The 16,520-nt window shown below is 38.7% G+C and overlaps 1 protein-coding gene across 2 annotated transcripts in view; it reads right to left on the reverse strand.

The window, feature by feature from the left end:
* The window catches only part of MRPL13 (mitochondrial ribosomal protein L13), a 36,314-nt gene that overhangs the window by 17,402 nt on the left and 2,392 nt on the right, over positions 1-16,520 (reverse strand). The window contains exons 3-6 of one of the 2 annotated variants that reach the window (XM_061995629.1): positions 13,586-13,679; positions 10,945-11,005; positions 2,289-2,375; positions 1,834-1,955 (exon numbers count right to left, since the gene is read on the reverse strand). In XM_061995629.1, coding sequence (XP_061851613.1) covers positions 1,834-1,955; positions 2,289-2,375; positions 10,945-11,005; positions 13,586-13,679 — 364 coding nt within the window. Of the gene's footprint in view, positions 1-1,829; positions 1,956-2,288; positions 2,376-10,944; positions 11,006-13,585; positions 13,680-16,520 lie in introns of those variants that run through there. The other variant, XM_061995630.1, reaches the window with a different exon arrangement.

Raw genomic sequence — 16,520 nt, forward strand, 5'->3', positions numbered from 1 at the left:
CTTTTATGTTCCAGCTTGTACCCACTGCCCCTTGTCCTGTCACTGGACATCATTGAGAAGTGTCTGGCTCCATCCTCCTGACACCCACCCGTTACATATTTGTAAACATGAATGAGGTCACCTCTCAGTCTCCTCCAAGCTAAAGAGTCCTAGCTCCCTTAGCCTTTCATCATAAGGGAAACGTTCCACTCCATCATCTTGGTGGCCCTGCACTGAACTCTCTCCAGCAGCTCCCTGTCCTTCTTGAACTGAGGGGCCCAGAAGTGGACATAATATTCCTCCTCCAATTTAAGGGCTTCCTTTGCTTCAAAGCAGGTTACTGGGTTTGCTATTGTACCATGATTTTTTTCTACTATACAAAGCTTTCTACTATCTTGTCACTACTAGCTACAAATCTAAACCATGTTAATTGCTGCAGATCATTCTCTAATTGTGTTCTGCAAACAGCTGGATGTGAAAATTTATGGTGATTATTAAATGCTCCTATAAAAATAGGAAGCGTTCAGTTCTGGCACTCTGAGGTCCTACTGATTCGATCAAGACTTGGTGAAAAACAGCAGGTATCATCAGGAAACACGTTCTTTTTTTTTCCTGTGAAGGTGACTGAGCACTGAACAGATTACCTGAACAACCTTTCCAGGCAACATCTCCAGCCTTGGAGGTATTAACAAATGGTCGGGACATGGTCCTGGGCAACCAGCACTTGAGCAGGCAGAGCACCAGGGTTGGACCTGACGACCTCCAGACGTCCCTTCCAATCTTGACCATTCTATGATCATTCAGCTATCAAGACACCTGAGAGGTATTTTAAGCAGACTCATCAGAAGCAAGTTGCCTCTAACACCTCAGCAGCTGCCCTCTGTTCACATGGTGCTACCACCTGGTTCAGGGGAACTATTTAATAGGATGATGTACCATATGAGACTCACACCAAGTCTAATTTTTTAAGATTAGTGTTGAAGAAAGTACACAGGAATACTTTTTTCAGGACAAAGTGAAAAATAACCTTTTAAAAACTACTACAGAAGTAGAAATACCAACAATCTAACAGCAGATAGATCATTAAAAGTGGTCCTTAGGTTATTTACACCTTTCCCCATCTGCCTGCTTCCTACAAGTCTTCTTAGATTTTACTAGAATAAGGCATTAGATTTCAAAATTAATTTCTCTGTTGAGAATGGGATCATGAACCTGAACAGGACTCTAAACATGAACACAAGAAAAACCATATTGGTATTAATCACAAAACATCCCAATGTAACATATTATTCTCACTAGCAGGTTGACTCATTGGTGTCTGTGGTGGTATGAAGCAAACCACAAATACTCATTGATATACCACACATCTACTGTGAAACTGATATAGCGCATGGAAAAGAAACTATTTATCAAAATTAACACATGGTGTGTTTCCTGCCAAAGGTCCACTCTCCAAGGTCTAATTTAGCAGAATTCTTTCTCTTCCTCTGGAGAAAATCTGGATAGTTCCCCCCTGCCATGAATCATTCCCTCAGAGCCACGTGGTGTTTCCTTTGGTGATGGCCAACAGTTATGGCTAACTCATCTCATTTGGATGAAGAGTTGAAAATATGACTTTAAGTAAAGCTTTTCTCTTTAAAGGAAGGCCATAAATGCAAAACCTTAACAACTACTCCCTTCTAATATGACTGTTCTTTGTATGTCCTCTTTGTATGTTCTTTGAGATGTCCTCTCTCAAAAGAAAAAAAACCAAAACACATAAAAAAAAAACCACCTTTTTTTTACTGACAACATGAGTCCCTGTATAGTACAAATTCAGGCAAATGTCCTTTTAAGAAAATATAAGATACTTACGGAGTCCAAACTCTTGGAAAGGCAGCAATTTCTTCTGGTGTATATTCATCTAACCTCCTGGGGACTACACGTGGCTGAGGAATTTCTTCTAGAAGATTCTTCTGTATGTCTTCTGGAATAATCTGAGGCAGGTGAGAATAGTCTTAGCTATGTGATTGTTTAAAAACCAAGTGCACTCCCCCACAAATCCAGACCAAAATTTGTCAACACTACTGCCTTTTTCAGGCTGTTTGTCCTAAATATAGAAGGCAATCTCACACATGTCTTATCTCACAACTCTATGAAATAATAAAGAAAAAAGCATGTGTATTTCAACTACATTTAGATACATAAATAAAATCAACTTGATTTTTTAAAAATTTACCTTCTTATGACAAAGAGTTTTGCTATTGCTAACCCTCCCTCTTCACCTCCAAATCACACAGGAATGAAAATATAACTGCATGACCACTCACATCTTCTGGGAACAGGTGCAGCCTCTGCATCATAGTTCTTCTTTGAAGGTTTTTTGGAAGCATTCTATAAACAGTCAGTTTAACAATCTAAGGAAAGACAACATGGTAACAATCAATCACGCAGGCTACAAATAACATGAAAAAAGGTAAGCTGTGTTTCCCTCTGCCCATCATACTAGTCACTGAACCTCTAGCCAACTTCTTCCATGCAGAACAACTCTGGCAATACATCCAGAAGGTGCTTCAGACCTACTGTTTTTTAAGAAGGAATACCTACTCCTCATCATATAAACACTCCTAATAGCCATACAGAAAATTTCCACTTAGAAAGTTAAGAGCTATATTTAGCATTGTGGATGGCTGCATATGATTATGTGACTTCAAAAAGAATCGAGAAGCTTTTGGTAACTCTGTATCTTATCACACATTTATGTACACGTTTGAGGAAAAACAGTAAAACATGCTCTAAGAAATTTGCTGAGTGATTCCAGCAACTAGTTTCACACTGCAATTTGCTGTGTTTGAAATTGCTATGTAATTAATCCATCATATCTTAAGCAAAGCTGTCATAGAGGCTTCCCAGGGAAGCAGCGGAGCCACCATCCCTGGAAGTATTTAAAAGATGTGCAGCTGTGGTGCTGAGGGCTGTGGTGGACGTGGCAGTGCCGGGTTAACGGTTGCACTTGATCTTAAAGGTCTTTTCCAACCTGATTCTCTGACTCTATGATTGCACTACAAACATATTATATATACTTATCATAAATTCCCTCGCTATTAGTTTCAGATGAACACTCTCACTTGTAAGCATCAGGAACAAATAAGAGTTTGTACAACTACACTAGATGATGCTTATTGAAAGTAATAAAATCCAACAGGATTTCTCTTGGACTTGAGTACAGATTCCTGTAATTTAAATATAAAACATATTGCTATAGACTTCATCCAGAAGGGGAACATGTGTAAATAAAAAACAAAATATGCAATTGTAAGAGACAAAAAAAGGTTTTATAAAGGACAGCAAAGCATTTGGGGGTAGACCTACATGAAATGTTGTAACTAGAAGGAAACCTACTGTGCTTGTGCTCCATGACACCCAGACATAAACTAGCTCCAAATCAGAAACCACCCAGGCATGTTCAGGGCAGTGCTAAGATGAAGACAGGAAACCATGCTGAAATGCAGTGCACTAAGCACAAACAAATCTTCCAGGCATCTGGATATTTTGGTAAGTATATTCAGCAAATTTGCTTCTTTTTATAAAACTAAGGGAATGAAATTGAAAATGTAGGGGTAATCAGTAATACTGAGTTCCTAGCTGGAACTGGTTAAGTTATAGTAAATATAGAATGATTAGTTATTGCAAGAGAAATTAATGACAAGTGCAGGTTTCTATACTTGCAATCATTTCTACTTGGATTCTGAAGTTAATAAACACTCAAGATAGTTTGGCTCCAGTATTAATTTTCATTTTGACGTGTAACAGACAGTAACATTGTCCCAGGATCCTCATCAACATACACTGACATGCCTTGAGAACCTCTGAAGGCACTTAGAGAAGCCTTAACATCATGCAGATTTTCAGATGTTAAACTGCCTGTACCACAGATCTGAGCACAAATGTCAAAATGTTTCAAAGATGACAGAAGAAATTAATCAAGTCAGGCAGAGTAATCTATAGTGCTGATACCTCCTCTAACCAATCAATAAGCAACTACTAAAAAAGAAAGATGAAAACTAATGTTTTTAGAGATAAAAACTACTTACACTTGGTACAGCAAACTGCAGTTTATTTAGGTCACTATAGCATGTACTTAAAGGCAAGAAGAACATAGAAAATTAACCTTTCCTCCACTGAATACTGAAAATTGAGTGAGACACAGTAACAACAGAATATAATACACTGATATTTACAGCAGGTCATGTGAGCAGCCCTTTTACCATTAGTAATTTTCATTTCATACACTTATTTTCCTTTCTACCCAATATTTTTCCTTACAGTCAATGAAAAATCTAAAAAAACCCAGATCCAGAGTCTTCACAACATACTGCTGAATTGTGGGGATTTTTTCTTTATGTAGAAACCACTTTTACCTTCAGATTTTGATAGAATCATTGTTTATCCCTTAGGTTAATACACTGTACACACACAGTCCAACATATGGTCTATGGATACACAGAGCTAGTTCATAGAATCACAGAATGGTAGGTTTGCAAGGAACCTTTAGAGATCAGCTAGTCCAACCCCCCTGCTAAAGCAGGTCCACCTAGATCAGGTTGCAAAGGAACATGTCCAGGCGGGTCTTGAATACCTCCAAGGAAGGAGACTCCACACCTTCCCTGGGCAGCCTGTGCCAGGGCTCCCTCACCTGAACAGTGAAATAGTTTTTTCTTATGTTTAAATGGAACTTTTTGTGTTCCACCTTCATCCGATTACCCCTTGTCCCGTCACTGGATACAACAGAAAAAGTGACACCCCAACCTCCTGACACCCACCCTTTAGATATTTGTAAATACTAATGAGATCCCCCCTCAGTCTCCTCCAGACTAAACAGCCCCAGTTCCCGCAGCCTTTCCTCATAAGGAAGATGCTCCAGTCCCCTGATCATCTTGGTGGCCCTGTGCTGGACTCTCTCCAGCACTTCCCTGTCCCTCTTGAGCTGGGGAGCCCAGAACTGCATACAGGACTCCAGATGAGGCCTCACCAGGGCAGAGGAGAGGGTGAGCAGAACCTCTCTCTGTCTGGTGGCCACACTCTTCTTGATGCATCCCAGGATGCCATTGGCCTCTTGGCCATGAGGGCACATTGCTGGCACATGTTCAGTTTATTATCAATCAGGACTCCCAGGTCCCTCTCTACAGAGCTGCTCTCCAGCAGGTCAATCCTCAGCCTGTACTGGTGCATGGGGTTGTTCCTTCCCAGATGCAGGACTCTGCACTTGTCCTTGTTGAACCTCATGAGGTTCCTCTCTGCCCAACTCTCCAGCTGGTTGAGATCCTGCTGAATGGCCGCACAGCTTTCTGGGGAATCAGCCAGTCCTCCCACTTTGGTGTCATCAGCCAACTTGCTGAGGGTACACTCTGTCCCCTCATCCAGGTCGTTGATGAAGATGTTCAACAAGATTGGCCCCAGAACCGATCCCTGTGGAACTCCACTGGCCACAGGTCTCCAACTCGATTCTGTGCCATTGATCCCCACCCTCTGGGCTCTGTCATTCAGGTAGTTCTTGCTCCACCTCACCACCCACTCATCCAAGCCACACTGCTTGAGCTTTCTGATGAGGATGTTATGGGAGACAGTGTCAAAAGCCTTGCTGAAGTCAAGGGCTAGTTTAATTTTAAAAGGGTTTTAGCCTTCCTGGTTGCACCCCTGCATGCTCTGGTAATGTTCCTCTACTCTTCCCAAGAAACCAGGCCCTTTTTCTACCTCTCACAGATGGCTGCTTTCTGCCTCAGTTGTCCCAGAAGATCTTTGTTTATCCCTGGAGGCCTCCTGCCTCCTTTTCCTGCTTTTCTACATGTGGTGACACACTGATCCAGGGCGTGGAGGAAGTGATGCTTGAATATTAACCAGCTCTTTCCCTCAGTCCTTTATCTTTGGTACTAGCTACCTCCATATTCTCTTAAGTACTCAATCCTAAAGGCCACGATACTTTCTCCATCAGGCAAAGACATCCACCATTAGAAGCATACAGCCGCCAGAGGTCTTAATTACACAGTTATGACATGACATTTTTAGTTTCTAATTTAGAGGGCTAATTAGGAAGAAAGGAATCTGAAGGCAGCTCTAGTAAAACTTATCAACTTTCAGTCCCTTCCTACACATTCTAACATTTTATGAGTACAAATAAATTAAAAACATTATTTATTTGAAACACTGTGTGAGGTTGGAACACTTAAATGTTTGTGATAGGCTTTGGCTCACGTGCAAGTTGCAGACTACACTTGATGGAGAACAAGTTCTGAGAAAGGCTCTTTGCCAAATAAAACATGCTTTAAAGAAGGAAATCAACAGAGCAATACCACTTCTGGTCCTGAGAAGCACAAAATAACTGGCTGAATTTCCAGAAGAAAATCTACCCTAGCAGCCAACTTAAGTCTAATAATCACCAGAATGCAACTCTAGAACACGGGAAGGACACAGTGCTCCAGAGTAAACAAAGCAATTAATTACAGGGCATAAAAAAATCCCCTCAACTGGTAACCTAGAAAAATTTCAGAAGATACAATTACTTGGACATACAGCTTTATTGTATGTCTTCCTTCTACCAGTTCCTGGGTTTCTGTTCTGTATACTACATTGCTCCCAGCACAGATGTTACGAAAAGCATAAAAAGAACTTCGCATGTCTTCTGGTTCTATGAGTAGTACAGTAACAGTGAATGTACTTAATGCTAGCACAAGAATCATTTAGTCACAAACAGATTAAACTTCTATCACATGCCAGCTTGCTCTCCACTACTGTTCCGTGCTTAAAAGCTTAGAAGTTCAACATGTTCTCTAAATTAGTATATTAATTTGCCTTGCAAATTCAAATAAGAAATGGATTAAGATTTCTTTTTCAGCAAAGAGGTGTTTAGTTTTGTCTACTATGAAGCGAGAGATCAAGCCAGCTCTAAGACTTATTTAGAGCACCTATAGGTTTTAATGTAACAGGTTTCATAACAATATTCTTCTCCCCATGCCATACTAACTTCTGGGTGCCTACCAATTCAGACTTTGAAGTTTTGCTCTACTTAATTAAAAACTATTATGGCATGGTAATAAAAAAGCCCACTATTGTATCTAGAGTTTCAGTAACTGACTTTTAGTACGTATGTATTATTATATCGACTATCCCTTACTGATGCAAAGAAAATTGCCTTTCAAATACCAACAGCAAGATCTCAGCATGTTTTCTGTCCAAGCTTTTCTTCCAAAGATCATTATTATGCAGATATAATGGCAAGTCTACACATGCAAGCAGTTCCTAAACAACATTCAGAAGGAGAATTTGAACATCTTAAGCCCCTTCATATCAGTGCCAGCAGCTGAACAAACCAAAACCCTGACTCCCCTGGAGGCTTCCTCATAGCACATTTCCATAGAGCTACCCTGCCTCACTTAATCATCTCCCCTAGCAGGTAATATTAATTCTGAACAGTTATTGCCCATTATTTCTTTGTCAGAGGCAATACAGCCCCTGAACACTGCAAAGGTCAATCCTCTCACTTGACTACTCTTAAGGAAGTAGTGATACCATGCAGAATATCAGTATTAACCTGAAGAACAGAAAGGCTATCTGAACTACAGCAACAAGCTATTACGTCTCAGCTAAAGAATATATTTAATACTCTCGTCTATGGGTGGTCCAAGAATTTACACCAAGTCTCAGAGAAATAAAAAGCTGAACTGTGAAGAAACTCTTTTTTTTCCTTCAATAAGCACTTTCTAAAGTATCCTGGCTAAGTCTGGCAGACAAGATCCAGACAAGCAGACAACTGAAAATACTACCAGTTTTAAACAGATTCACAGCCACTCCCCTCCACATGTCTCCCAAAGGTGCTAAAGGTAAAAGTGTGCTAGACAATTTACTTTTGATATCTTTTTGGCAACACACTGTAATTTTAATTCTTCCATAGAAACATTTTTTTCCAAAGTGCTGAAAAACTTGGCATGATGAACTTGGAACTGAAAGTTCTATGCCAACCATCAACTATGCAGACCTCTTTTTGTATTTTATGCCCACATTAACACAAAAGATACTAGTAAGTTGAATAAAATAGTAATGCTTTGCCATTCCCAGGCACAAAAGTACACACCTGAGATTAAACACTTAGAATGGGCACAGGTGTTTTTTTTCTTCATTTCAACTAAGAAGTCAAGGATTGCAAATGGCTGCCTTGTGAGGCTTTGAATACTAGTTAAGCCCCCAGCATCCTCATCTGATGTTACAGTTGACACTACTTTCAGCAGGAGGTTGGAGTAGAGATCTCCCAAGCCTCTCTACAACCTGAATCATCCTATGAAAAAATGCATGTGCAAATTCAAAATTCAGCACAAATCCTTATGAAGCACTAACTACTACCTGCAAGGAATATCAATATCCAGAGTTAGTAAGATACAGTGATGTCAACCTCCTTAAGTGAGAAATCAGATCATCGTCCAACCCTACCTTGGTACTTTATGAAGGAACTAGAAATGATCAAGGAAGACTGTCCAACCTTACTGCAGAAATAGGTCTAAACTCTGACAACAATACTTACAATGTTCAGCCTCTCACATAAACTATACCATTTTGCATCAAATACTCATCTGAATTTTTAAAATTAGTTATTAGCTGAATACCAATTTTTCCTAAAACTAGTCTCTGTATACTACAAACTAGGTTTGAACAGAACTGTAGTAGAAAAGCATTTATCTTGGGGATTTGTATGTTTGAATTCAGACATATGTTAAGACAAGACAGTGCAAAGGAGTATTGGAGTCCTGCAACATACACATATGGACTCTTACAAGCTTCAACCTATTTCTTACAGAAATTGAAAATAGTCATAGCCATTGCAAAATATGCAGCACCACATCAAGTTAACAAGGTATTATGTCAACATCCTTTTCCTTGGAAGTTGTCCCTTCCATTCATTTAATGCCTTAATTTCTGTAATAGCCTTATGTCCAAAAATAAAGTTGACTCATCTAATGGAACACTACAGGGATGAGCTAGCAGGAGACAACAGAACCAAGGCAACAAAAAAAACAGAAACAAAAAAAACAGAACAAAAGCAACAGCCTCCAGGATGAACAAAACACTTTACAGAATGCAAACTTTGATTTCACAGAAAGATAGTGTCTGCTTCCTATGACCTACCTAATTCTACTGGCTTCACAAGAATTGAATTAAACATGATTCAAAGGGAAAAGGTCTCTATTTAAAAAAAGAGTGATTTTTATAAAAGTCTTCACAATAACTGTCACTTAAAACATATTTTGATTTTGAAGATCCAAATGCTACTTAGGCTAGCCACCGTTCTCTTTACAGTAATGCTTTTTCACACACACAAAAAAAAAATCAACTAGTAAACAAATGTTTCTAGCCATAAAAATCACTCAAGTCAAAACCTCTAACTGCTACAAAAAGAGAATACATCAGATAAATTACTATCCATTATTAATTATGACAAAAATACATAAGATATCTTTGAGAGGGATATTTGAATGCTTCATCTTCCACAGAATGGATAATTGCTGAGAGCTCTCCACAATTCTGTTTAAAAAAAGTTTCTCTCATTAAATTAGACCAAGCCTTGAGCCACATCATCATTTGCTGAGCGTGTCTGTCCAACATGCCTTAGTTATTGGCAGTGCATTTAATCCTCCTCTGTTTGCACAGAAATGCATCTATGAGTCTGGCAAGAAAAGAGGTATTTCAGAAGGAATGCCAGAAGGTAATTTATAGAACATCTAAATCTCAGGCACTATCAAACAAGTTGGGTTACACTGCCTCCCAGTGCACAGCATCTGCATGAAGCCCGTATGAAAAAGGCTGCAGAACCCATGTTAGACATGGAACCACCAGTAAGTCTCACAGAAATTACAACTATCTTCAAGCCTATTCTCAAACATATCTAAGATGTTTTGAACAATTCTAGACAGAAAGTAATACTGAACTGTAAGATTTAATTTCACTTTGAATAAATAAAGAAATCACAGAAGTAAAAATGAAAACCAGGAAAAAACATATGGTGAGCCACTTTTTTCCTGAGTGGATATATGTTTTGTGTAAAAGAGTTTTAGGCCAAACCATAGCTAAATATATCATTGAAAAAACAAGAGAATTTTACAGTAAGTAACATTTCTCTGAAAAAAGAAAGAAGCATTTTTATATTTTATACAAAAGGTGAACCAAGACAAGCATTTCAAAGTCAAAATAAAACACAGATATTTTTTCATCTCTGAGGGCCTCACATCATGTTCTTAAACAGTACAAGAATCCAGTCCTTCAATGCTGACCATTCAAAACTCTAGTAAAAGTAATTTTATAACTGTGGAAGTCAGTATCCCAAAATTTTCCTATCACTCTGTTTTTTTAAACAGTACAAAACACATCAGCACTGATGCTCAGTAGAATTAACGTTCTGTTGTCTAATACAGACATTCGGTAAATAGGCTGAAGTCCAATGTAATCACCATTGCTGATTCTTTTATAGGGCATGAACACATAGCATTACAGGAAAGATTTTAAAAACAATCATTTAACAAAACCTAACGTTGAATTTTACTTGCAGAAAGTGGCAGGTGTGCCTTCTAACATTTTTGAGGTCAGTGTTGTTCTTGCTGGCTCTTAAATGGCAGCAGGGAAAAATGCTGAAGTACAGCTTTGCTAACTCTAACTCGAGGAAGTTACTTATGGGAAAGGTCAGACCTCTGAAAGGTGAAAGTGAATAAGCAAAAAAATGAATGAAACAAAGGGACTTGCTCATCTCCAAAGCAAAGAAGAATCTGGAAAATATAAAACCTACAATCTAACTCCACTGTCACAAGCCAAGTTTCTGCAAGCCATTAGCAGAATGTTTGTAATTTAGCTGTAGAAATGAGGGTAACTAATCCCTTTTGTTTAATGGAACTAATTAAATGAAAACACATAATTTGCAAATGAAAGAGAAGAAGGGGAAATGCTTACAGCAGTTGGATCCTTCAGATGGAGCTGAGTTGCTGTCACTTGTTTGAAACCACCAGGATAGCTAGAAAAACAGAACAATCACACAAGCTTAATGCTATACACTCAAGCACATCGCCTGAGTATCGCTACATCTTGAACAACAGCATAAAGGTCTTAGGAGCCTTCAAAAAAGGCAGATGTTCTCACCAGGCCAACAATTACACCGCATTAGAAAGATTCTATCCTGTCAAGTATCTAAGTTGAACACCAGTTGTACTTTCACTTGATTATTTAAAGAACTTTGCGTTTCACAAGCAGATGGATATAAAACTGCTCATTAAATACACCATTGCAGATACACAATGCAATGGGAGTAAGATATATGAAACTTGGAAATGTTTAAAGGTGATCAAGAGTTAACAAGACTGTGGCTGACATACAGGACAACCCTTTTGTCCAGTATTTATTTCTTACTATTTTAAATAAGTCTGAGCAGTATTTAGCGTATCTACAGTAATAACATTTGACTTTTACTACAATGCATCCATTTTTTCGTAAATCCATGTGATACGGGAATTTGCACTAATTCATAAAGCACAGACTTTAAGTGAATGATATACTGGTGCAAGAAATTACACAGATGTCAGGTAAAGCTGGGGTTCACTTTGATTTAATTACATCACAAGGTACTAGCACAAGTGAAATGAAAATAAACCCAACATTAAAACATGTCCACTTAGGGAGCTGCACAGATCTAAGCATTTTGTTGTAGAATTCTTTTTACTTACTCGAATTCAACGTAAGTACTCAGGCAAGAGCTTTAACTTACACTGAAGATTTTACTGACATTTTTCAGAAGTCATAGGGGTGTGAGGAGATAAAAAAAGCACATTAACTTCCACCAGCTTTGAACAAGAGCGTCTCAGCAATTCAGCAAAGGAATTTCAGGATTGAAACACTAGCACCAGCCAAATGAGCTTTCTCTATGTGATTTATTAATCTCCCAACTGGATACATTTTAACACTTGGAGATTATTATTGAGTGTTGTCACTGTATAAAGTAAGAGTGACTGAACTGATCATTGCCATACCGACTGTAACTGATTATTGCACTTCCATCTGTAAACCAGTTATATCTTTTCAGAATGATATATCACACACTACTGCATACAGCAGTATATCCTAACAGCATCTCATTTCTAACTAGATTTTACAATTTCTATTTTTCTATCTTCTGATTTAATAATATATCAATCTTGATCTTTGTTGGGTTGTTGTGGGTTTGCACAGCAAGGCTATGGTAGCAGAGGGGCAGCAGGGCTGGCTTCTGTGAGAAGCTGCTAGAAGCTTCCTCTATATCTGGCAAGGCCAATGGCAGTGGCTCCAAGATGGATCCACTGCTAGCCAAGGCCGTAAGTGATGGTGGCAGCGTCTCTGAGATTAACGTATTTGAGGAGAAGAAAAAGTTACTGCACAGGTACAAACCATAGCAGAAGTGAGGAGTGAGAATGTAAGAGCAGCAACTCTGCAGACACCAAGGTGAGTGAAGAAAGAGGTGGAGGTGGTGCTCCAGGTGCAGAGATTCGCCCACAGACCATGGTAAAGCAGGCCCTGCCACTGCAGCCATGGAGGCCACAGGAGAGCAGAGATCCACCTGCAGCCTAGGGAGGACCCCACACCAGAGTGGGTGGATGCCTGAAGGAGGCTGTGACCTCCTGAGAAGCCCACACCGGAGCAAGTTCCTGGCAGGACCTGCAAACACGTGGACAGGGAGAAGCCTGCACCAGATCAGGTTTGCTGTCAGGACTTGTTTACCCCATGAGGGACCCATGCTGGAAAAATCTGTCCTGAAGGATTGTAGCCTGTGGAAGTGACCCATGCTAGAGCAGTACATGAAGAACTGTAGCCTGTGGGAAGGATCCATTTTGGAGAAGGTCATGGAGGACTGTCTCCTGTGGGAGAGACTCCCACTTCCATAGCAGCAGAAGTGCAAGGAGTCCTCCTGCTGAGAGGAAGCATGAGGAGTCCTCCCCCTGAGAGGGAGCAGTGGCAGAGACGTTAAACTAATTTCCCCAAGTCGAGTCTGTTTAGTTTGTGAAGGCTCAGTGATCTCCCTGTCTTTACATTGACTCGTGAGCCTTTTGATATATTTTCTATCTGCCGTGCTGCTCAAGAGGAGGAGTGATAGAACAGCTTTGGTGGACACCTGATATTCAGCCAGGGTGAACCCAATACATAGCTAAATAAGTACTGGTAGGATAACGTAATTAAACCACAACAGTAGCTCAGGTTGGCAACCCTATATATCTTAAACATGCAGTGCCAAGAGAAACATCTTCTGCTGCTTAGAAAATAGAACGGTCCTGATCTTTGAGTTCATGGGTTCACACAAACAACCTGGCTCACCAAATCTGTTAATTTATTCAATTGCTCTGACTACTTATTAATTCCCTAACAACGAAGGAGAAAAAAACCCAAACTCACAAACAAACCAGCAGAAAAAAGGTCTGCCTCTTCTAAAATACTGTAACACATGCAAACAAAAACCCAAACATGGAAGTAGGAGTTCCTTTTTGAACCAAAACACTAAACAAAGGCTTCAACTATTAAGAAAATATGAAATTTACCACTAGCTCATTTGAATATTTATTATAAAACTTACCCAGTATGTGAAGAATATACTTTCTGTTCCCACTTGTTCCCAGAGAAGGCAATATGTCTTGTATTTATTATGACAACATGATCTCCACAGTCACCTACATGGTAGAAATTAGTAGAAAACATTAAAAGAACTGCAGGAGGAAGCAACCAAAATAACAACTATGAAGTGTGTGACGCATATGTAGTAGCACATATATACACATTTCATAAAGCTCAGATTGAAAATTCTGAGCTTTTTGTGTCACATCATCCAAATCTGCACTTAAATACCAATCTTAATTACTATTCTTGTTAGTACTCTGAGGTTGAATGGCAGGTGAGAAGATAAAATACCATCACTGTCAGTAAGTAAACCATTGATATTATTCAGCTAAGAACTGGAAATCTGTCTTATAGGTATGTGTATTATTATATGCACTATGCTGAATATGTATTTATAGTTCTAAAAAAGAAAAAAGGAATTAAAAAGGTTACTTCTAAACAGTGATTTTAGTTTTCTCATAAAAACGGTACTAATGTTTATTGGAGGTCTGAATATTTTGTATAAGTACAAGAATTGTATTAAAGAACTAGAGCATAGGGCTAAATATAAAAAATAAACTAAAAGCCTGGAGGGGGGGGAATGAAGGGGAGAAAAGTCCCACAAAACCTAAATCTGCTCTGTTGGGAAAAAACCCACATTTTCAACAATCAAGCAGGAGTGAATGTCACAGCACATATAGGTATGTTTAGTGTTAAATCAACAATTTTTGCATAAAAATTTTTTTAAGCCCTGGCACAGGCTGCCCAAGGAGGGTGTGAAATCTCCTTCTCTGGAGGTCTTCAAAATCCACCTGGATGTGTTCCTTTGTGACCTGATCTAGACAGATCTGCTTTGGCAGGGAGTTGGACTAGATGATCTCTAAAGGTCCCTTCCAACCCCTCCCCTGCTATGATTCTAAGAGCAAAGTCTATAAACTATCACTAGTACTTTGCCAGAAAGTTACTTGAATAGTTCTTCTTTACTGTGACATGCTAATCAAACCTATAAAAGACTATCTCAAAAATAGGATGAAATATTAAAAAGATGTATTTTGTCATTTCTGAAGTAATCCTCTTGATTAGCTGCATAAGCTATAAACATTCAATCAACTGGAATATGATTTATCCAAAGTTCACTCTCATATGTGTTAACATCTTAGAATAAGTATTTTAAGAGGCTCACTACAAGGGATTTCAATTAAGCATGCTTTTTTAATAGGAGCATATAATAAATCAATGCAAGTTTCACCTCCTATTTAAGTTTTCTACCCTTGCTAAGCTTGTGTTCTCTTAAAGCTCTATTTTCAACTAGATCTAAACTGCAAATTCAATTTAAACATCTTCACTGATGCAGCCTTTCACCACTGACAGAGAAGTTCCAAAATCACTGTCTAAACAAGTATCAGCAAGCTAACATTGGAGTTTGTGCCCTTTTTTTCCGTTAGGAAGATGACAGAATAAGCTCATTTAAGAAAATTTTTGCCAAGAGTTCTCTACTTGAATAGAAAACGAGTTAATAATCCATACACCAGTAGATCGATAATGAACATGAAGTCAAGAGAAAAACTAACAAAAAACTAATAAAAAACTTACACAGTATCTGAATGATGGCTACAACCTGTTCTGTTTTTAAAGGAGATTGAATTTATGGATAGCTAATATCTCCTTCCAAGTTTCAAATTAATGCATCATTTTCTACTGGTCTTAAAACAGAATTGTTCCCATCACCTCAAGGACAGCTATGCTTAATAAGAAGAAAGCAAAAATCTTCACTATCTCCACAAATACAACCAAATCACACCATTCTTTTGAAAAATAGTCACACAATATCATGGAATCATAGAATGGTAGGGGTTGGAAGGGACCTTTACGGATCATCTAGTCCAATCCCCCTGCAGAAGCAGGTCAATCTAGATCAGGTCATATAGGAACATGTCCAGGCAGGTCTTGAAGATCTCTAAGAAAGGAGACTCAGCAACCCCTCTGGGCCAGAAAACTCTTTCTTTAGACTATTTTCATGTAATAATATCCAAGTACTCTTTTATGAAGCGTGTAAGTATGTTTTCCTCAGGAAATGTACAAACCCAAGGCTATTAAGTTCTATTCCACTGTGGTATATGCAATTTCTTACATACAGCACATACATTGCGTGTCTTCAGATAAAACAATGTTGCCACAGTAGATCCATTTATATGTGCATATGTTTAGAACTTCATTAATTCCCATCATTCAGTTAAACCACATGCTTCCAGCGCAAGCATTTTTTCTCCTACATTTAATTAAAGATTAAATGGTAATTAAAAGTAGGCAGTCTACTGTCAACTGTTAGATCACAAGACTGACAAACCACTTGCCAAATCTTTTCTTAAAAGTCAAATCTTTGCTGCTTCTTCTAACCATTATAAACCGGCATTGCATTCTTGAGTAACACCCAGGCCAGACTGAGTTTGCGGAATATTTCCATTCAGCCCAATCTTCTGCTTTGAGGATGTAGGGAACAGCAGCAAATCCTGCCTAAGCAACAGAAGTGGCTCACCTACATCTGCTCACAATCCAATACAAAGAGCTAGAACATCCATTGAAAAAAAAAAAAAGCTGCTCACTAAGGACACAAGAGGATGAGAGTAGAGAGAAGGGGAGGTGTAGATAAAACCCTTATTTATTGAATATTGTCTAACAACAGCTAAAAAAAGAAACTATGGAGAACAATGAAAGGTTAACACTAAGCCAGAAAACAAATATACACAAAATCAAAGTTCTTTCCTTCCATAACCACAGATTAAATTCAGCTCCAGCTACTTTTTAACACAATAAATACATTAGTAACAGCTTTATGGAATGGTATCTGGATACCAAATTGAAAACAAAACAACCCCTCTCCCCAATGCTATTGCACAGACACTAAAATATTTGTT

This window comes from Colius striatus, chromosome 4 (genome assembly GCF_028858725.1).
Source record: "Colius striatus isolate bColStr4 chromosome 4, bColStr4.1.hap1, whole genome shotgun sequence".
NCBI classification, from domain to species: domain Eukaryota; kingdom Metazoa; phylum Chordata; class Aves; order Coliiformes; family Coliidae; genus Colius; species Colius striatus.